The sequence below is a fragment of the Chlamydotis macqueenii genome, chromosome 36 (genome assembly GCF_036417535.1).
Source record: "Chlamydotis macqueenii isolate bChlMac1 chromosome 36, bChlMac1.mat, whole genome shotgun sequence".
Lineage (NCBI taxonomy): Eukaryota > Metazoa > Chordata > Aves > Otidiformes > Otididae > Chlamydotis > Chlamydotis macqueenii.
Genome location: NC_141591.1, coordinates 102,666 through 124,604, shown reverse-complemented (window position 1 = coordinate 124,604; position 21,939 = coordinate 102,666). Strand labels below are relative to the sequence as shown.

The following is a 21,939-nucleotide window of genomic DNA, read 5'->3' as shown; positions in this document are numbered from 1 at the left end:
GTCCGGTAGCCCTCAGCGGCCGCCAGCGCGGGGAGAGAAAGAGAGGGAGGCGGCTTCCGGCGGAAGCGGAAATAGCGTCCGTGCCGTACGGCAAGATGGCGGCGCGCGGGGCTGTGGGGCAAGATGGCGGCGCGCGAGGCACTGTACGGAAAGGGGTCGGAGGGGTGAGTGGGGTGGGTCCTGGGGGGCTATGGGGAGCTGGAACGGCCCGGGGAGGTCGGAGGCGGGGTGAGGGGGGGTTTTGGGGGACGGGGAGGGCGGTGGGCTAGAGAGTTTGAGGGAGACAGGGACGGCCTTGAGGGGCTGGCGGTGGGGTAGGGGGGCTGTGGGGGACAGGGAGGGCCTTGGGGGGCGGGTAGGGGGTTTGAGGGGGACAGGGAGGGCCTTGGAGGGCGGGTAGGGGGTTTGAGGGAGACAGGGAGGGCCTTGGGGGGCTGGCAGGGGTCTTGAGGGGGACAGGGAGGGCCTTGGGGGGCTGACAGGGGGTTTGAGGGGGACAGGGGGGGCCTTGGGGGGCTGGCAGTGGGGTAAGGGGTTTGAGGGGGACAGGGAGGGCCTTGGGGGGCTGGCAGGGGGTTTGAGGGGGACAGGGAGGGCCTTGGAGGGCGGGTAGGGGGTTTGAGGGAGACAGGGAGGGCCTTGGGGGGCTGGCAGGGGGTTTGAGGGGGACAGGGAGGGCCTTGGGGGGCTGGCAGGGGGGTTGAGGGGGACAGGGAGGGCCTTGGGGGGCTGGCAGTGGAGCAGAGAGTTAAGGGAATAAAGCAATTTTAAGTTTCTGCACGTTTTAAAATTCAGGAACACAAGGACAGGGAGCAGATTCTCCTGGAAGCCATGCTAAGGCACATGGAGAGCAAGGAGGTGGTTGGTGACAGCCAACACGGCTTCACCAAGGGCAGATCGTGCCTGACCAATTTGGTGGCCTTCTATGACGGGGTGACGGCATCGGTGGACAAGGGACGAGCAACTGACATCATCTACCTGGACTTGTGCAAAGCTTTTGACACTGTCCCGCACGACATCCTTCTCTCTAAACTGGAGAGACATGGGTTTGATGGACGGACCACTCGGTGGATAAGGAGTTGGCTGGATGGCCGCACTCAGAGAGTGGTGGCCAACGGCTCGATGTCCACGTGGAGACCGGTCACGAGTGGTGTCCCTCAGGGGTCCGTGCTGGGCCCAGCCCTGTTCAACATTTTGTTGGCGACATGGACAGTGGGGTAGAGTGCACCCTCAGCAAGTTCGCCAATGACACCAAGTTGTGTGGTGCTGTCGACACACTAGAGGGAAGGGATGCCATCCAGAGGGACCTGGACAGGCTGGAGAGGTGGGCCCGTGCCAACCTCATGAAGTTCAACCAGGCCAAGTGCAAGGTCCTGCACCTGGCTCATGGCAATCCCAGGCACAAATCCAGGCTGGGCGGGGAATGGATTGAGAGCAGCCCTGAGGAGAAGGACTTGGGAGTGCTGGTGGACGAGAAGCTCAACATGAGCCGGCAATGCGCCCTTGCGGCCCAGAAGGCCAACCGCATCCTGGGCTGCATCAGGAGAAGCATGGCCAGCAGGTCGAGGGAGGTGATTCTTCCCCTCTACTCTGCCCTGGTGAGACCCCACCTGGAGTACTGTGTCCAGTTCTGGAGCCCCCAGCACAAGAAGGACATGGACCAGTTAGAGAAGGTCCAGAGGAGGCCACGAAGATGATGAGAGGGCTGGAGCAGCTCTGCTGTGAGGCCAGGCTGAGAGAGTTGGGGCTGTTCAGCCTGGAGAAGAGGAGGCTCTGGGGAGACCTGATAGCGGTCTTCCAGTACCTCAAGGGGGCTACAGGAAAGATGGGGAGAGGCTGTTCAGCAGGGCCTGTTGCAATAGGATGAGGGGTAGGAAAAAATTTTTACAATGAGGGAGAACACTGGCCCAGGTTGCCCAGAGAGGCGGTGGAGGTCCCATCTCTGGAAACATTCAAGGCCAGGCTGGATGAGGCTCTGAGCAACCTGACCTAGTCAGGGATGTCCCTGCTCCTTGCAGGGGGGTTGGACTAGATGACCTTTGAAGGTCCCTTCCAACCCTAACCATTCTGTGATTCTATGACATTGCCTGGAAAATCAACCCAACTCGCCAGGCACGAACAGAGCTCGGGGAAAAATAATTTGTCCGGGTAGGCCCGGAGGTAAAAAGCCCTCTGCGGTTGGTTTTCATAGCCCTCCACGTCTGGCGTCTTAAGTTTCAGTCAGACATTCCTCTCCGATGTCATTCAGAGTCCTCAAATGCCAAAGGTTGAAGGCGCTTTCAGCTTCTCGCGCCAAGGAAACCTCTCCCGCAGCGTCGCCTGGCTTGCCGTCCTCCCCTCACCCTGCGAATCCAGACAAGTTGGTCACCGGAGTTTGGTGCCAGGTCGTGGTCTGTTATCCTCAGCTTTAACCTTAACCCTTGTCCGCTCCTATCCTCGGCGCTGCCCGCCTTTTTCACGGGGCTGCCTGGTAGTGATGCTGCTTTTCTTCCAGGGAAAATTCTCCTACGATTCGCTTCTTAGCAGCTTCACAAGCCCCTTCTCCATCAGCCTCTGGCCTTTGCCGGGGTTTGGAGCTCGAGGAGTGTTGTTCGCACGTCCTTGACTCTTGATTTTCTTCAGGTTTAGCAAAGGAAATTGCCAGCTCGTGCGTCTCGTAGGCAGAGCTGCCGGCAAAGATGGCACGTTCGAGAACTGGCATCCGCCTCTCCCAGCCTCTGAGTGAGTTTTTTTGGGTTTCGGTGTGTTTTTCTCGGCGTTTCTGGGGCGGGAAATACCACGCGGCAGAAGCCAAGCCCAGAATGTTCCTTCATTTTTAAGCATCTGCCACATCTGGATCGTAATGCCACGTCTCATTTGTCCTCGTTAACCGTGTGGAGAGTTTAGGCAGCTGACTCAGAGACATCTGACACAGATCAGGTGAACAGCGCCATCAAAAATTATTTTGTCTCTGTTGACTATTGAAAAAAAAAAAGCGCTGGGTGACTAATTTGGGGGGAGGTCAACAGTTTTAGACGTCTTTCCCTAGCTCCACACTGCTTTAAGCCGGAGTTAACGGGTGCAAGTGAGTCTTTTGGGTTTAGATCTATGGGAGTGGTTTTAATATTTGTTTGTCTGGTTTAAGGAAAAGTTGTTGCAAAACTTTGTTAAAAAAAAACACAAACAGAAAAAAAACCCCAACCAAACAAACTTAATTCAGCAAAAGAGAACAAATTTCACTTTCAAATCTGTGTCTTGTGACTCGTGGGGGAAAAGGGAGAGCTGCGTGTCTTTGAAGCGAGCTGAGATATAGCTGAGCGAGATGTATTTTATGAGCTGGCTTTTTTTTTTAAAAAAAAAATAAGCACTGAAGTGCTGAGAAATCCTGGCTGTGGAGGAGATTTTTCTCTCATTCCCTCTGACTTGGTTCTGCTGAGCAGTAGCTGCAGAAAGGACGGAGAAAAGCAGAAGCTTATTTCACACCTCTCCTTCTTTTTAGGACAACGCGAACCAGCAATCGATGCCGCCGCCCCTCAGAGAGGGAAGATCTCGGCACGGGCAGGATGCACCTCTGTTTCTGCTCCTCCTCGGGAGGATCCCGTTCCCGCGATGACTATATAGGGATCCTCCAGCCCTCCTTCCCCCGCGGCATTTAAACCCAGGTTAAAATTAGGCAGTGGGAAGATCCCCTCCCTGCCCTGCCAGCACAGCTGTTGTGCCTGCCGCGGCTCTTCCAGCTCGGCGGGGACGCACGAAGCCTCCGGCGAGGCTGGGTACCTGTTTCTCAGGGCACCGCCAGCCCAGGACCTGCCAAAAATCTTCAGCGCAGACAAACCCCCGCGTACGCCGCCGTCGCAGCCCCTGTGCCCCGGGAGCAAAACGGCTCCGGTTAGGCCGGCTTTGGCCGAAATCAACTGCAGGTCTTGGTAAGTTTTTGTTGTTCTTGTTTTTTTTTTTAAAAAAATTATTTCCCACAAGCACCGGAGAGGCATAATTTGTGAGTATCCTGTTCCCAGGTGCCAGCCTGGCCGCGCGGGCTCCTTCGTGAAAGGCTGGGAGATGCGTTTACACGATGTGTTCGTGATAGCTGGAAGAAGCCTAGAACAAACAGATTCCTGTACGTGAATCTGTCGATACTGAAAAACGGGGAAAAGATGAAAAGAATGAATCGTATTAAGGGTGGGGTTTTTTTAGGTTTAGGAAAATATAATACAGAAGTAATTGGTGTTGCTTTCCTTGCTCTGTTTATCTCCTCACCTGTAAATTTAGGTCCTCATAACAGTGTTTCTCTAACTTAGCTCCTTAGTTTAGGAACTTGGGAAAGATCAGTTTAGAAAAATTTAGGAAAGATCTTAATATAGCACCCGAGAAGCGTTCAATAGCTTCCTTTCCAGTACGATCCGATGCCTTTTCCCAGCTCAGCCCCTCCAGGAAGGGACACTGGCAGGGCTGTGAACACAAAAATGAAATTGTAATGATTTCCCTGTCCAGCTGGAGTGATTTAGGGAGAAAAAACTCTGTGATGGAGTCTGCCCTCTCTGGTTTATTGATAAAAAGCAAGAAAAGGGCACAAAATCTGCGTTTTTTTTTAAAAAAGGAAACTAATTGGAAATGCTTGTCCTACATGGAGTAAGTCTGGATAGGACAGTGATTATTTTGTGTCTCTAATATCAAGCACAAAATAAATACACAGAAGCGGTGAAAAATAGCTTAAATCCATTTCCCTTCTCTTTCTCTTTTTTTATTTTGTGGGGGAAAAAATGCAGAAATAGGTAAGTATTGCTTTATCTTTGTCAACTTGATTCTGCTACGGGAATTTCTTGTTTAACGAACCCTGCGTGCCACGTACGTCGGTAGTCCCCTCCGCTCCGGGGTCTGCCCTGGACCCTACGCGGTTATTTAAATGCTGAGCGCAAGGTCAGCCAGAGAACAAATTCAAATAAATCTCGATTTATTTCTCTGTTTTAAGGTGAACTTACAGCAGAAATTGGTAAGTCATGTCTTTACGTCCCATCCAAAGTATTTCTGTGCAGCTTTTAGCTGATTTACCTGGGATTTATTCCCTTTCTCTTGCCCATTTCTTTAAAAAGCAAGAGGTATATTCATTTTTAATAGGAACTAATAATAAAAAAAAAAGAAAAAAAAAGTACAGAAAACAGGGGACTTGAAGGTTGCTCTAGCTAGGAAGGGAATAACAAAGAGGATAAAGGGAATTTCGGAGCCGAAGCCATGTGTGAACGTAGCCGGAGCGAAGCCTCACGATGTAGGACAGAGCCTTGGGGGACCTGGGGTTACATTTTTGCAAAAATTCCTTTTCCAGTTCTGATTGTCCCGTCTTTCGTGGTAGATGTTGCCAACAGGGGAGATGTGTCGAGCGTTAGATGCAAATAGTTTTATTTTCTGAGCAAAGAAAGGACCGAACAAGGTACGGTACATCTCTGAAGGTCCTTGAGAAAACCAGTACTTATTTTTCTCTCTCTTTTTTTTTTTTTTTTTTCTTTTTTCCCCAGACAATTTAACTGCAGAGCTTGGTAAGTGGTTTCCTTCCTTTTTATCTCTATTTCACTGTGGGATTTTAGGGGGCAGAGTTGGTTATTCCCCCCTCAAACACACATACATGCAATCTGGGCTAGCAATAAAGTCAATTAATTTAAAAAAAAAAAAAAGTAATTTCAAATTCTAATCACGAGTAAAAAAAAAAAAATTTTGGAGGTGGAGGATGATGTGAGCTTCACAAGCGTGACGGAGAGCTGGTAAGCACCTATTGACTGTCGATTTTTCTCTTCTTTTTTTTTTTTTCCTTCCACCTCTTTATTTTCTCTTCTAGTGGAACGAGACAGAAAAATCAGTAAGTGTCATTGTTATTTTCTGGTAGAAGTAAAAGCCTCTGGGCACGCCCGTGTGTTTGAGATCTGGGTTCTTAAATTATTTCTGGGATACGCGCGAGGTTCGGGGTTTGCGCCAAGCTGCGGAATTTGGGCTTTTTGGCTCTGTCTTGTGTAGGAAGGCCGTCTCCCGTATTTCCCCAATTTTCTACTCCTAAAATATAAAGTTGTGTCAGTAATCCCTTCCCTGTTCTTAATTACCGGCTCGTTGGTCTCGTTAGCATCAGCGTGGCGCGGTTGTAATATAACTTGACCCTGGGAAAATCCCAGAGGATCGTCACGTTGTATTTGCAGCAAAATAAAAGTCGATTTCACGCTAAGATTCATTTTTTTCCTTTGGTTTAAGGCAAGCTTACATCAGACCTGGGTAAGAAGTTTTATTTCCTTAAAATGACAATTATTCTGCATTATGCAAACGTGCTGGGTATAAAAAATTATTTTAAAATAGAAGATTTTGTGTTTTCATCTGCTGTAGGAATGGGTGGCTTATAGGGGGATTTTTTCCTTGACAACCCTTACTTTTTAAATGTTATGGTAGAAGGCGTCCGTGGCGTAAAATTTCCGTCGGGTTTGAGTTTTATTGTGTGAAGACAGCACCGCGACGGGGAGTGGGTGCATTTCTCCGATTTATTGATTATTATTGATTATTTATTTGGGGTTTGTTGGTTTTTTTAATTGTTTTGGTTTTTTTGGTTTTTTTTTGTTTGTTTTTTTAGGCGAATGTGATGCAAAAATCAGTAAGTGTGATTCTTCTTTGGGTGTGTGCCGCATAAGTGCCTGCTCTTTTATCTTTGAAAATGGGAGCGGAGACTTTTTCCTGCTGAAAACCATAGGGTTTCTTTTTGTCGATTGAGTAATGTCCATAACAGCATAATTTCAGGGTGTAATTATCAGTATAAAGGCAATATTGGGAGGAAAAAAGCAATATATTCCTGATATAAGTGCTTAAGAGCCACACACAGAAAAGGAGAAAATGTTTAATAATCATTTTTTTTTCTGCTTTTTTTTCCTCCCCTTCTTTTCATTCCAGAGGAACGTGATAGAAAAATCAGTAAGTATCATTCTTTATCATGTTTTGGGGGTGAAAACTCCTTGTTTTGGGGTGCGGGAGCCTCTCTGATGCCCTGTCCTTGAAAAGTGGCAAATAAGAAAGTTTTGTTTTGTTTTGTTTTTTCCCCCCAAAGTTTCAACCTGTGCTTTTGCATTTCCCACAGAGAAAACCCCCCCAAATAAACACAAATATTATTTTTTTCTCTTTGCAGCCAAGCTCACAGCAGAAATACGTAAGTCTTCTTGTTTGTTGTTTTTTTTTTTAAAACCAAACTGGGGGGGTTTAGGCCTAAAAACCTGTTTTTCTGGAGTCGATTTTTGTTGCTTTACTTGAACTAATTTTTTTTTTCTTTTTTCAAAGGTAGACTCACTGCGCTGCTTGGTAAGTCTGAGTTTTTGTACAGCGCCTCCTGTGAGGATTGTTTTAATTAAATCTTTGCGTAATTAGGCAGAGGAGGTTCCAGAGGTCTCTGGTGCTCGCTAGGCCTCGTGCCGAGCTGAGACCACGTCGCTTGGGGCCAACCTCAGGTGGCCACCTCCCGTTTTTCCCCAGGCCGAGTTGCCCGTTTCCCTCGTTCCTTACAAAAATGTTAATTTAATATGCAGATTTTCTTGGTTTTATTAAAAAAAAAAATTCTACTTAAAATAATTAGGAAAATGAGCAAAATCAGCTTTGCAGCAGAAGGCTTCAGGGCTTTTTGGACCTGTTGTCCTGGGGGAAGAGGGCAGCACCGCACAAATCAACTGACCCCAAAAAAATGCTGAATTTTATTCTTTTTCTTTCTTTTTTTTTTTGTCTCCACTCAGGGGACCGAGACTCGAGGCTTCGTAAGTGGCGTTCACCTCCTGACACGTAAAATCTTGGTGAAAAGCTGGATCTTCCTCGGTGGGCTGGTTTGTTTCCAAAAGTCCGTCTCCTCCCCTGGGAACCTCATTGTTTCCTGGGTTTCCTTCATTTCCTGCAATTTTCTCATTTTTCCTCCATTTCTGAATTCAACCCCCTATAGCGCTCCTAAACAGACGTATTGCCAGAATCAGTGGTTTTCCTCGCTCTTACATTCCATTGTTTTGTTTTCCATTTTATTTTCCATCACATATCACTATTATACCATATTATATTCTACTGTATTATTTTGTACCATCAATCTATTCATTTTTATTACCTATTTTATAATATTATACCGTACATTGTATTATTGTCTAAAACACTATGTAGGCTTAAACTGGAGAATTATTTACACAATGTTCAGACAGGAGAGAAAAACATGTATTTAAAATAAACTTGTATTTCTCTTTTTTTCTTTTTTTTTTCCTTTTTTTTTTGTTTTTTTTTTTTAGGGAAACTCACTGCAGAACTGAGTAAGTAATTTTCTTTCCTGTATTACCGGAGGAAAAAAGTGGGACAGGGCAGCCAGAGGCACTGAAAACTGAACGCTATCTATTTCTTCTTTTTTTTTTCCTTTTCTTTCTTTTTTTTCCTTTTCTTTCTTTTTTTTTCCTTTTTTTTCTTTTTTTTTCCTTTTCTTTCTTTTTTTTTCTTTTCTTTCTTTTTTTCCTTTTCTCTTTCTTTTTTTCCTTTTCTCTTTCTTTTTTTTCCTTTTCTCTTTCTTTTTTTTTCCTTTTCTCTTTCTTTTTTTTCCTTTTCTCTTTTTTTCTTTTCTCTTTTTTTTCGTTTTCTCTTTTTTTTCGTTTTCTCTTTTTTTTCTTTTCTCTTTTTTTTCCTTTTCTTTCTTTTTTTCCTTTTCTTTTTTTTCCTTTTCTTTCTTTTTTTTTCCTTTTCTTTCTTTTTTTTTCCTTTTGTCTTTCTTTTTTTTCCTTGTCTTTTTTTCCTTTTCTTTCTTTTTTTTCCTTTTGTCTTTCTTTTTTTTCCTTGTCTTTTTTTCCTTTTCTTTCTTTTTTTTCCTTTTCTTTCTTTTTTTTTCCTTTTCTCTTTCTTTTTTTTCCTTTTCTTTCTTTTTTTTTCCTTTTCTCTTTCTTTTTTTTTCCTTTTCTTTCTTTTTTTTTCCTTTTTTTTCTTTTTTTTTCCTTTTCTTTCTTTTTTTTTCTTTTCTTTCTTTTTTTCCTTTTCTCTTTCTTTTTTTTTCCTTTTCTCTTTCTTTTTTTTCCTTTTCTCTTTTTTTCTTTTCTCTTTTTTTTCGTTTTCTCTTTTTTTTCCTTTTCTTTCTTTTTTTCCTTTTCTTTTTTTTCCTTTTCTTTCTTTTTTTTTCCTTTTATCTTTCTTTTTTTTCCTTTTCTTTTTTTCCTTTTCTCTTTCTTTTTTTCTATTCTCTTTCTTTTTTTTTCCTTTTCTCTGTCTTTTTTTTCCTTTTCTTTCTTTTTTTTCCTTTCTTTCTTTTTTTTTCCTTTTCTCTTTCTTTTTTTTTCCTTTTCTTTCTTTTTTTTTCTTTTCTTTCTTTTTTTTCCTTTTCTTTCTTTTTTTTTCTTTTCTCTTTCTTTTTTTTTCCTTTTCTCTTTCTTTTTTTTTCCTTTTCTTTTTTCCTTTTCTCTTTCTTTTTTTTCCTTTTCTTTCTTTTTTTCCTTTTCTCTTTCTTTTTTTTCCTTTTCTTTCTTTTTTTTCCTTTTCTTTCTTTTTTTTCCTTTTCTTTCTTTTTTTTCCTTTCCTTTCTTTTTTTTCTTTTCTTTCTTTTTTTTCCTTTTCTCTTTCTTTTTTTTCTTTTCTTTCTTTTTTTTCCTTTTCTCTTTCTTTTTTTCCTTTTCTCTTTTTTTTCTTTTCTCTTTTTTTCCTTTTCTTTCTTTTTTTTCCTTTTCTTTCTTTTTTTTTCCTTTTGTCTTTCTTTTTTTTCCTTGTCTTTTTTTCCTTTTCTTTCTTTTTTTTCCTTTTCTCTTTCTTTTTTTTCCTTTTCTTTCTTTTTTTCCTTTTCTTTCTTTTTTTTCCTTTTCTTTCTTTTTTTTCCTTTTCTCTTTCTTTTTTTCCTTTTCTCTTTTTTTTCTTTTCTCTTTTTTCCTTTTCTTTCTTTTTTTCCTTTTCTTTTTTTCCTTTTCTTTCTTTTTTTTCCTTTTCTTTCTTTTTTTTTCCTTTTATCTTTCTTTTTTTTCCTTGTCTTTTTTTCCTTTTCTTTCTTTTTTTTCCTTTTCTTTCTTTTTTTCCTTTTCTCTTTCTTTTTTTTTCCTTTTCTTTCTTTTTTTTCCTTTTCTTTCTTTTTTTTTCCTTTTCTTTCTTTTTTTCCTTTTCTTTCTTTTTTTTTCTTTTCTCTTTCTTTTTTTTTCCTTTTCTCATTCTTTTTTTTTCCTTTTCTTTCTTTTTTTTCCTTTTCTCTTTCTTTTTTTTTCCTTTACTTTCTTTTTTTTCCTTTTCTTTCTTTTTTTTCCTTTTCTTTCTTTTTTTTTCCTTTTACCTTTCTTTTTTTTCCTTTTATCTTTCTTTTTTTCCTTTTCTTTCTTTTTTCCTTTTCTTTCTTTTTTTCCTTTTCTTTCTTTTTTTCCTTTTCTTTCTTTTTTTTCCTTTTCTTTCTTTTTTTTCCTTTTCTCTTTCTTTTTTTTCCTTTTCTCTTTTTTTCTTTTCTTTTTTTTCCTTTTCTTTCTTTTTTTTTCCTTTTCTTTCTTTTTTTTTCCTTTTATCTTTCTTTTTTCCTTGTCTTTTTTTCCTTTTCTTTCTTTTTTTCCTTTTCTTTCTTTTTTTCCTTTTCTCTTTCTTTCTTTTTTTCCTTTTCTTTCTTTTTTTTCCTTTTCTCTTTCTTTTTTTTTCCTTTTCTTTCTTTTTTTTTCCTTTTCTTTCTTTTTTTTTCCTTTTACCTTTCTTTTTTTTCCTTTTATCTTTTTTTCCTTTTCTTTCTTTTTTCCTTTTCTTTCTTTTTTTCCTTTTCTTTCTTTTTTCCTTTTCTTTCTTTTTTTTCCTTTTCTTTCTTTTTTTCCTTTTCTCTTTCTTTTTTTTCCTTTTCTCTTTTTTCTTTTCTTTTTTTTCCTTTTCTTTCTTTTTTTTTCCTTTTCTTTCTTTTTTTTTCCTTTTACCTTTCTTTTTTTTCCTTTTCTCTTTCTTTTTTTTCCTTTTCTTTCTTTTTTTCCTTTTCTTTCTTTTTTTCCTTTTCTTTCTTTTTTTCCTTTTCTTTCTTTTTTTCCCCTTTTCTCTTTCTTTTTTTCCTTTTCTTTCTTTTTTCCCCTTTTCTCTTTCTTTTTTTTCCTTGTCTCTTTCTTTTTTTTCCTTTTCTCTTTCTTTTTTTTCCTTTTCTCTTTCTTTTTTCCTTTTCTCTTTCTTTTTTCCTTTTCTCTTTCTTTTTTCCTTTTCTCTTTCTTTTTTCCTTTTCTCTTTCTTTTTTTTCTTTTCTCTTTCTTTTTTTTCCTTTTCTCTTTTTTTCTTTTCTCTTTTTTTTCCTTTTATCTTTCTTTTTTTCCCTTTTCTCTTTCTTTTTTTCCCTTTTCTCTTTCTTTTTTTTCCCTTTTCTCTTTCTTTTTTTTTCCTTTTCTTTTTTTTTCCTTTTCTTTTTTTTCCTTTTCTTTCTTTTTTTTTCCTTTTCTTTCTTTTTTTCCTTTTCTTTCTTTTTTTCCTTTTCTCTCTTTTTTTCCTTTTCTCTCTTTTTTCCTTTTCTCTTTCTTTTTTTTCCCCTTTTCTCTTTCTTTTTTTCCTTTTCTCTTTTTCTAGCAAAGTGTGATGCAACAATTAGTAAGTGATATTTCCTCCTCATACACCTGGGGCTGCATGGGTTGGTGTTTCCGTGTTGAAGGGATGCTGGAATTTTTAAACTGAACAAAATTTGAGTCGTGAGCAGAAATGATCCTTCGGATTTCAAGGCCTGCTGGAGCCTGAGTTCAAGGGGAAACAGGAAAATGTGATGGAGGGGAAACTCCCGTGGGAAGAGCCGAGACGGGCTGGAGCGGGGAGGAAGGTTTCACTCGCGTTGCGGCATTTGGGGAATCTAACAGGAACTAATGTTATTTTCTGTTTTAAGGACTATTTACCATAGAGCTTGGTAAGTCTGCTTCCTTCCTTTTGCATTTTTTTTATTAAATTTTTTAAAAATTATTAAACTTTTAAGAAGCGTTAACTTGGCAACAAAGTGTTAACCCAACTTGGCAACAAAGTGTTAAACTGGAAAGTGGTGAAAAACAGTGTCTTAAAGGCAGAAGTAGAGAAGTTCTAAACCCCAAAATAATCAGAAGTGGGAATAACGCGGGCTAGAGCAGAAATCATCCTGTATTCTACGTAATGCTAGCAGAGATAAAGATGCAATGTGTGAAAGGCAGAAGCCATGAGAAATAACACACGATTCTTTTGTTGTTTTTTTTTTCCACTTCTTTTTAGGGGAGCGGCACACAAAAATAGGTAGGTTTTCTGTTCCTCTGCCCAGCCAACCTCTGGATGAATTTCTGGGGAGGCAATCAGACTCAGAAATCACCATCCATCGCCTGAGTATTGACAGGAAAATAAAAACACCTTGTATTAAAAAGAAATATTTTTTTCCCCTCTTTTTTCAGGGGAGCTTACTGCAGACGTCGGTAAGTCGTTTTCCCATTAACTTCGCTTTAGGTGACAACGATACTTGAAGAGAGGCGCTGAGTGATGTAATAATCATTTATTTCTGATTGTTTTTAGGGGACTGCAACAGAAAACTTCGTAAGTGCCTTTTGTTAATTGTGAAAATTCACCCTGTGAAGTTTGTCATCTGTTATGTCATCAAGCAAAGAGGAACGTCACGAAATTTCTGATCGTTGTTTTTTTTTGGGTTGTTCTTTTTTTTCTTTTTCTCTATTTTAAGGGAAACACGCAGCAGAACTTGGTAAGGAATTTCCCTGCTTTGCTCAAAATTGACTCAAAATCTATTTATTTATTTATTTATTCCCCAGTTAACTCTGAATATCTGAAGTTTTTAAGGGGGCGATTTCTTTTTTAATCAAGTTTAGTAGTATGTATACAAAACTTAAAATAAATAGATATTATATAACTGATATTATATGATAGATTATATATATACTATAATAAATATTCCACAAAATGTAATTTCCAAGCCACGTTATAGATAGATAGAAAAACAACTTGGGAATAAACCCTCGGCAGAGCTTGACTTCATCACTTGTAGAACGCAACCATGCTGATTTATTTTTTTCTTTGTCATTTTTAGAGGAGCGGGACGTGAAAATCAGTAAGTATCGCCCTGCTTTGCGAGCCACGTGGCTGGGCTCGATGTTATGCCGGCAGCTCGTTTCCTATTTTTACGGATGAGCTCATAGGCAACACGAGCTCACAACTGCCCGTGAGGAAGGGAATAAATATAAAATATCAGCTGCAGAAAGCAACAACCGAACCGGCAGAGCAGAAAAAGCCAAGTGACAAATTTCCTTTTCTTATTTTTTGCCAGATACGGCATTTTCCTTCCTCCCGTAAAAAGCCGTTTGCTCGCTTATTGCATCATAGTTGGATTTGTGGGGTTGCTCCAGCCTGTTTTTCACCTGCAAATATTAATTTAGCTGAGGCTAGATGCATTTTTGAGCAGAAGGCAGTGATGGTAGTAAAAAAATAAAATCATTTAAAGACTCAAAAAGCTGCGCTGATAATATAGGGAGATGACGTGAAGACAAAAGCGGTGATTTCTTGTTATTTATTCCTTTTTTTTTTTTTTTTTTTTTTTTTTTCTCTTTTAGGGGAAAATGAAGCGGAGATCAGTAAGTGTCATTTTCCATGCTCCCTGCTTTGAGGGGCTCCCTTGCTGAACCCAAATGTGGAGTGAGCAGCTGGTTTAAAATCCAGTATACAAAATAAAAATAGAAATTTTTTTTCCTGCAAAAATTCCTTTTGAAAGCCATACACAGGAATGAGAAAAACAAGAATTTGCGGCTTGAAAGGTCCAGACTGTTTCAGTTTCTTGATAAAGAGTAAAACTGAATGGAAAGACGAGGGGAAAAAAAAAAAAAAATTGAGAGTTTTCCCAGTGGTGGGCTGGGGACCCCGAATTCTACTGCTGGGAAATTGGTTCAGGCTCAGCCAGGGAACAACCCCAGCGTGTCCAAGACTTTTTTAAGCTGTATTATATAAAAGTTACACTTCTGTTTAATATAATGTGTGTGTATATTATTATTTTATATTATAAACATATAATTTATGTGATAACCATATTATTATAACAATAATAACTACTTTATATTATAAATATGAAATGATAAATTGTGTAAAATATATAATTCCGGTGCTAAAAAGCTCTACTTTGAGCTAATATCTCTTCCTTTGCTTTCAGGGCGTCTTACAGAGCTGCTCGGTAAGCACGTTTCTGTCCCCTCCCCGTCAATAAATTCCGCGTACGGAGAACGCGGGCGCTGCCCCGGGTTGCGCTGCCGGCTTTTTTTCATCCCTTTCGGCAGAAATACCGCTGCGCCAAAGGCAGCTGTAATTTATTAAGTGTAATTTGGGAAAAATAAAGGTGAGAAATAGAAGATTGCTGGAGTAAAGGCTTTGAGAGGGGCGCTGTAGCGAGCTACTGCGGAAAAAATGGTCAAAAAAAATTGTCAAAATATTGGAAATAACTGTTTTTCCTTTCTGTTTGCAGAGGAACGAGACTCAGAAGTTCGTAAGTTGTGCGTCTCGGAGAAGGGAATTCTGTGGGAAGCGGGATTCCCTCAAATGAGTTCTACCGGTGCTCATTTTCACCAAAGAAGTATGTTTGATTTAATTATTAATTCAAAAACAGACTTATATTTGGAGAAAATACAGCAGGAAAAAGCCCTGGAGATCTGATTCTCTGTCCTAAATTACCGGACGAGTTTCTATTCATTTTTCTGTTTGCAAGATTTTATCTCGGGAATTTATTTTTCTTGCCCCTCTGTGGAGCAATACGCACAAAATTTTGGGAGTCTCCCCCACCAAATGCTGCAAAAATAAAAAGAGAAATATCCATAGCTGCGTGTGCGTAGCCAGTGCTTTTTTTTTTTTTTTTTTTTTGAGTTGCGTGTCTGTCTTCCACGGAGCTCGTAATGTCGTAAAAATCTAAAATTGGAGAAAACCAGGGTTTTATTCACTTCTGTTTCTTTTTTTTGTTTTGTTTTCTTTTTAGGAAAGCAGGATGCTGTCATTAGTAAGTGTCATTTTCTGAGAAATGCGATCTCTGGGGGTGCTTGGGGGTCACAAGCAGGGTCATGTCGCTGCTACTGTTTTGGCTTAGTACTGTGGTTGAAGTACTGTAAATTAATTGACTTATGTTATTAAATTAAAAATAAAGATGTAAAGTATCCGCCCATCTTAGAGGAATCGGGTCCCTTGAGTTCCCCCCGTCAAGACCCTCTCGTGTTCTTGGAAGGAAAAATACTGATTAGAACAAATTTTATTTTCTCTTTTATAAGGAAAATTGTCAGAAGAGCTCGGTAAGACATTTTTTATTCTTTTCACAAAACTGATTTGGGATTTTTTCGGTGTGTTTTTTTTTCTCATAATTTGGCTTGGCTGGTTGTATCTAGGTTTTGAGAGAACTGTAGAAGCAGATGGATAAAGCTAGTGTAGATCACTTTAAAAAATAAAATAATAACAGATAACAGTAAAGCACAGGAAAAAATAGCAATGGAATAGAAACGAGCTTGTATCCCGACATAAAAATCTGGGGTACAAAAGGAAAAATCTGTGTTTTACCTCCTTTTCTTTTTTTTTTTTTTTTTCTTCTTTTTCTCTTTTCTTTTTCCTAGAGGAATTAAAGGACCGGGAAGCTGGTAAGTGATGATTTCCTTCCCTTCTAAAAACAATTTAGAAAATTCAAGGGAGTTTGTAATTACGTATTTTATAATATATTAATATTTCTAATATATTGTTTATTTTATTCTATTTGTGTGTGTATTTAAATATAGGTATGTGTGTATACGCACACAGATACACGTGTTGGTTTCTAGACTAAAATCGAGTTTAATTATGGGACTGAAACAAAAACTATAGGAATAATTTTTTTTTTTTTTTTTACTGCCTTCTAAGTGGTAGGGAGTAAAACTCCTGGATGGAGGTGCGTATCTCAGGCCGGTGATGCCAAACTCGTTCTCCTCCTTCCTTTTGCAGGCGAATCTCCCGAGGAGCTTGGTACATTTTTGTTTTCCTTTGGATTGGACGAAAAAGGGATGGATCAAGCTTTGTGATATAAATCTTATGTGCATGTTATGTTGACGTGGCTGGATTTTTTTATTTGCTAAAAAAAAATTGTGTGTGTTTAATATAAGTTGCAAACGCATTTCAAATCATTGTAATGAATGCAAATAGTATCTGGAAGAGGGATGCAGATAAAATGATAATGATAGAGGCTTTTTTTCTTTTTTTTTTTCCTTTTTTTTTTTTTTGTTGTTGTTGTTCCCAGAGGAGAGTGATCTAGAAAGGGGTAAGCATCCTCTTCCTTCCTGCCAAAGCAGAAAAACCTTTTGGTTTGAAGGAATCCTTAAGCACGTGCTGAAAATTTTCTATTTTTCCTCTTTCAAGATGAAATCAGTGAAGAACTTGGTATGTGATTTTTTTTTTTTTATTTGTTTTGTTTTTAACCTTTAACAAAAGCTTTTCTAAAGCTTTCTGTGGTTTTTTGGTTGCCCAGATATTAACTTTAACATGACAAGAAACAGAGGCTTAGGTAGAGGGAAATGAGAGCCAACAGAAAATGAAATTTCAAATAGTACATTGCTAAAAAGAAGGTGTTTGGGGAAAAGTCCTGTTTCTGACACAACATCGAGAGATAATTTAGAATTAGTTTAATCTTGGTTTTCTTCCTTGTTTTTAGGGGAACGCGATAGAAAAATAGGTGGGTTTTGTTCTCATTTCCCAGGTTCTTTTGGGGCATTTCTGGGTGCTCTGCATGGGTTCAGAGGGGAGGGATGCTGCGGTGTTATCCCAGTCCCCGGAATAGTTGAGGAAGCTGCTGTTCCTCCCCCTGATACCAAATTCCCCTACGATCGTTTGAATATTGAGAGTGTTCATGAGAATTCTGTTGAGATCTTGTATGCTTTCAGCCCTCCCGGGATACGAATTGAGCAAAGAAATCCTAATTATTTCATTTATTTTCTTTCTTTAAGAGGAAATCACTGAAGAGCTTGGTAAGTCATTTCTCTTGGTTTTCCTCTCTTATTTTTCCTCCCTTGTTTTTCCTCCCCATTACTCTTTTACATTGTTTTGAGTTTCATGAGCTTTTTTAATCTCAGTTTAGGAAAAAAAAAAAAAAACATGGACAAAGTAAAAAAAAAAAAAAACAATAATAACCAGCAGTACAGTGTTGCAGGGAAATTCTCAAGTTGCAATCTGTAGGTGATGCACAACCACAAAAAAAAAAATTATGGGGGACACTTTTAAGATTTTTTTTTTTTTTTTAATTTTTTTTTTCCCCTTTTTCAGTGGAACGGACTGCACAGATCGGTAAGTGTTGTTCTCTTTGTGAACCTTCTGCCTTTAATAGGACAGGAATCATGTGGGGGTGCAAATATTGCTCAGAAATATAGATATTTTCCTTCAATTTGAGACAGAAGAACTGTTTAGCACCCAAGAATGTCAAGTTTTTACTTGTTTGCTTCTCCCTGGACAGCCCAAGTGCTCTTCTGAATTCTATTTTGGATAATAAAGAATTATTTTGGGTTGGTTTTCTGTGGCCGAGGGCTCTCTTCAGTTCAGAGGTGCTTAACTCTGCTGAGAGCAATTAAAATTAGAAATCCGTAAATGTGCTCGTGAAGAGAAATGTAGAATCCCCCAGCGAACCCTTTAGTGCGTACGTGTACAGAAAAAATAGTCATAATTAAAACCAGATTTCCTTTCACTCCTTCTAGGTGAACTCACTACAGAGCTTGGTAAGACCTTTTTAAAAAAAAAATCAAATTTGTGCTAATATCTTGTTTATATTTAGTTTGGGTTTTGGTAGGAGCAAGTTGTGGCCTTTGTTTTAGGGTTAGGAAAGTCAATTGGGGGCAAAAAAAATCTAAATCATAGGCAAAATGCAAATTACAGCTATATAGAATGGAAGAATATCGCATTTATCTCTCGATGATGAACACACGCAGCGAAGGGAGGAGTACTTAAGAATAATTTTTTTTTTTCCTCCCCCTTTCCTTTCTATTTTTCCTTATTTAGGAGAACGTGATGCCAAAATTGGTACGTGTTCCTCTCCTTCCCGAGTCCCGTGGAACTCTGCGTGGAATCATGACTCTTACTGTGATTATTATAATGATAAGAATTAAAGTCGGTATTTTTTTTTTTTTTCTCTGTTAAGATGAACTGTCTGCAGAAATCGGTGAGTGTTTTTCTCTGCCTTCCAACGAAGCAAATATACGCGTTTTATGGTCTGTATTTTGCTATTTTTTTTTAATATGAAGGATAAAAAAAAAATAGATTATAACAACTTTAATTTTTTCTTCTTGTTTTCCTTTATTTAGAAAAACGTGATAGAAGAATCGGTGAGTATCAGACTTCTTCCCAAGACGTGAACTTGGGGCGTTTGTAAGATCCGTGGGACCACTTTGGTGTGAATCATAATGGAAATCTTTTTTTTTTTTTTTTTTTTTTTTCTCTGTCTTTTTCAGATGAACTCACTGCAGAGCTTGGTAGGTCGCTTTGTTTGATTGCAAGGGAGAAAGATATACAAGTCTTATGTTTGTTGTCTTTTTTTTTTTTAATTCTTATGCCTTTCTCTGAGCTACTTTGGAGAGTTTAGTCAAAAACCTGGGCTAATGGGGATAAAGGAGAAAGATGCATTATATAATTATATAATATACTATATAATAATTATGTATTTTAGTACATATTCTACTAATTCTATTATGTAGTTATATATTACAATATTATGTAGTTATATGTGATCGATGTCATGATAATAACCAATACAAACAATAATCTCTAGGCACAGAAGTGTATTTTTGTGTTGGGAGCCAAGGAAGTCTTAGAAAGCCGTAACAGGAAGGAAGAGAAATGTGCAAAATAACCATTTCTGTCGTTTCTCTTTTCAGAGGAATACAAAGCGAAAATGCGTGAGTGTCCTTTTCTTTGCTTTCTGGAGCGCCAAAGCACACGTGAGGCTTTTTGGGGGCAAATGACCTGTGATTTTTTTTTTTTTTTTTTTTTTGTGTCTTGTTCACCTCCATGGACTTTTCAGCATTCCAGAAACTGCCCACAAAAGGTGCAATTATTGGTCCTGACTTTCCAGAGCACCCACGTGCCTTCCTCCTTCTGCGAGCTGTGCAAGCAATGCCCTCTAATTCCTGCGATGACCTATTACCGCTTATTTTTTTCCTCTGTGGTGACTTCCACCTGTTAGTTCAAAGCATCTGTATTTTTTTTTCTGAGGTTTAATCTGAATGACAAGGGATGTTACAGATACAAGCCTGAATGAGGTCTTACTTCACAACAGTTTAATCTCACGCTGGGGGGAAAAAAACCCCACTTTTTGGGGAATGGAAGGAAATAAAAAATTAGCATGAACTAGAGCATGGGATTTAAAAACCCTCATTAAAATGATTTTTAATTTTTTTTTTCTTTTAAGGAAAATGTTTTGAACAGCACAGTAAGTGCACTTTTCTCCCTTCTACAAATACCCCTTTGGCCTTTGGGTTTAAGTTTACATCACCATTAATAATGCATTTTTTTTATTATGTACTTTTAGGGAAAGGCGAAGGAAAAATGGGTAAGTAACTTGGTACTGTAGTTGCCGGACGATGTCCCGTAGATATGTAGGGGAAGTCACACAAATTATCAAGTCTTGAACTACAGAAAGACAAAATGCCCTGTTAGATCTCCAAGACAACAACAGTCCCTGGGCAAAAGACAGGTTAAATAAGTTTAATTCTCTTTCTCGCCCTCTTTTTTTTCCTCTTGCACAGCAAACGTGACGTTGGACCCGGAGACGGCCCACCCTCGCCTCATCCTCTCCAAGGATCAGAAGAGCGTGAGATGGGAATACGTACTGCAGGAATGTCCCGACAGCCCCGAGCGGTTTGACGCCGATCCTTGCGTGCTGGGTTGTGAAGCCTTCACCTCCGGGAGACACTACTGGGTGGTGGATCTAGCGGAGGGACAGTACTGCGCCATTGGGGTCAGCAAAGAGTCTCTGCAGAGGAAGAGACCCCTCAGCTTTAATCCCGAGGAAGGGATCTGGGCAGTGCAGCAATGGGGATTTAAGAACCGCGCCCTCACGTCCCCTCCAACCCTCCTCAACCTGCCGCGAGTCCCCCGAAAGATCCGGATCTCTCTAGACTACGAGTGGGGAGAGGTGGCGTTTTTTGACGTGGAGAACAAAATACCAATCTTCACTTTTCCTCCAGCTTCCTTTGCTGGGGAGCGGATCCGGCCGTGGTTCTGGGTGGAATTGGGCTCGCTCTCTCTGGTCCGATGACCCTTGCATTCCTCCTCATGTAGAGAGCTCAGCGCCGGCGATGAGCGGGAGGCTTGAGGGGCAGGAGGAGTGGTGGAAGCACCTTGCTCCGTCCAGATACCCACAGCTAGGTGGTTAAGAGCAGCAGGGTAGAGACCAGGATAGAAATGCTTTCGGGAAGAGCAGCGTCAAACGTCGTTCTCCCCATTCCAACCATCATCGTGCAAAGGAAAGGCAACCCATCCTGCATGTCCTCAACGTAAGGTGGCAGAAGGTCTGCCCAGCCTCAGCCTTTGGCCCAGTGTCTCATAGTTGCAGTTCCAGCGTACGGGAACATCAGATGACCTGCAGAGAGACAGCAGCTTCTCCTTTGGTTGATGGAAAGAGGAGGGCACCAGAGTTAAGTCGCTGTTCACGCTGCCTACATCACCAGCGTGGGAATCCAGGCTCCCACCGGCATTTTCTTCTCGTCAGTTGATGGCTGACGTGTAGATTTCCACCATTTGAGCCACTTTTATAGTAGGCAGAGGGAAAGAAGCGCTTCTGGTGGGCAACTCGTCCCATCCAGACACAGACATCAAAGCAGGACAGGGAAATCGTGCTTTCCGTGTGCCCGTCTCTCTTCATCGACAGCTGAAGAAGTCTACACTTGGAAGAAATGAAAGAACTCTCCTTCGCCCAACCTCCTGCATCCAAATTCAGGCCCTTTGCCCTTTGGCTGGAGAGTGGACGTGGCAAACCCTCCGTGACTTGTCCTCAGTGCTTCAAGTCAGTGCTGTCAGCTTTGTGCACCAACATCTCCAGAGGTTTCCTCCCCAGATGCTGCAGGTCAAGGCATCGCTTCTGTAATCCTTCATACCAGAGCTGGACGCAGCCGTGTCCTCCAGCAGGACTGAATTTGACTCAAATCTGGCCTGGGCAGATGATCGTATTCCAGCTGCCTGAGCCAGAGTTCATGAGTTTAGCTCAGGCTTTGGGAGAAGAAATAAGCCTGGATTCAAGACCAAGCTGGCACGATGCCCTCAGGTGACAACTGAGGTGCCAAACATCCAGACCATATGGATTAAAGGGTTTGAAGAGGCTCACCCCGGCACGGAGCTCTGCACCGTGTTGCCATAAACCTTCCAGCGAGGTACTGGGAGCTCTAAAATGAGATTTTTGGAGGGGGCCAAGCCAGCGCTTGAGGTCAGCACAGGGCCAGCCGCACTGGAAGGTGGGCAATCAGGAACATCGCTGAAGCTGCTAGAGGGGATGGAGACCACGGTCTTCACCTTTCACTACATCTCACGGCCCTGTAATAGCACCGATGAATTCCTCTTTAATCCCTGCGTGAATTCCTCTTTAATCCCTGCGTGAATTCCTCTTTAATCCCTGCGTGTTCTTAGCCACCTGTAAAGCCTAAAATCTTGTCGTTTGGTAAGATGGCCAACTAGTAGCTCCCATCTGACAATAAATCACTTGAGACTTCTCCGGAGAATTTGATTTATTTTTCCAACTGGTTCAACGTGGAGATGATGCCTGCAGCCTGTGTGATCCCTTCTTGCAGCATCTTGCCCCGCTTACCCTCCTGAAAACAGGGGATGTCTGAGGTGGATCCCACTGGGGAGGGGACGCCATCATCTCCCACTCGTGAGCAACGGCCAGAGCATCTCAGGGTCTTGGCCATGCGGATCGGGGTTTTTCTTCCTGCTGTTTTTTGGCCCGGAAACCTTCATTATTGCCCTTGCAACCCACGTTCGTGGTGGCGCTGGTGTAGGGTAGGCAGGAGAAGACCCAAGCAGGGGGAAGAGGGACGG

The 21,939-nt window shown here is 40.6% G+C and overlaps 1 protein-coding gene and 1 long non-coding RNA gene across 4 annotated transcripts; both read left to right on the top strand.

Annotated features, from left to right (window-relative positions):
* Window positions 1–60: 60 nt before the first annotated feature.
* On the top strand, window positions 61–3,899 carry LOC147596824 (uncharacterized). Of its 3 annotated transcripts, XR_015261320.1 has the most exons (4): window positions 61–164; window positions 2,623–2,721; window positions 3,479–3,641; window positions 3,768–3,899. It is a non-coding gene; the product is annotated as an uncharacterized LOC147596824 (long non-coding RNA). The 3 variants fall into 3 exon arrangements; XR_015261319.1 differs by having other exon boundaries at window positions 3,479–3,899; XR_015261321.1 differs by lacking the exon at window positions 61–164 and adding an exon at window positions 2,080–2,148 and having other exon boundaries at window positions 3,479–3,899.
* Window positions 3,900–4,133: 234 nt separating this feature from the next.
* On the top strand, window positions 4,134–21,469 carry LOC147596823 (uncharacterized). The gene is made up of 32 exons (XM_086769386.1): window positions 4,134–4,158; window positions 4,949–4,969; window positions 5,490–5,510; window positions 5,807–5,827; window positions 6,581–6,601; window positions 6,895–6,915; window positions 7,127–7,147; window positions 7,276–7,296; window positions 7,722–7,742; window positions 8,253–8,273; window positions 11,491–11,511; window positions 11,798–11,818; window positions 12,151–12,171; window positions 12,324–12,344; window positions 12,442–12,462; window positions 12,605–12,625; window positions 12,968–12,988; window positions 13,488–13,508; window positions 14,078–14,098; window positions 14,387–14,407; window positions 14,891–14,911; window positions 15,177–15,197; window positions 15,513–15,536; window positions 16,166–16,186; window positions 17,911–17,931; window positions 18,050–18,070; window positions 18,213–18,233; window positions 18,360–18,380; window positions 18,783–18,803; window positions 19,316–19,336; window positions 19,436–19,456; window positions 19,653–21,469. Exons 1-32 carry the CDS (start codon window positions 4,134–4,136, stop codon window positions 20,162–20,164), a joined length of 1,170 nt encoding a protein of 389 aa, XP_086625512.1. The 3' UTR covers window positions 20,165–21,469.
* Window positions 21,470–21,939: the final 470 nt, after the last annotated feature.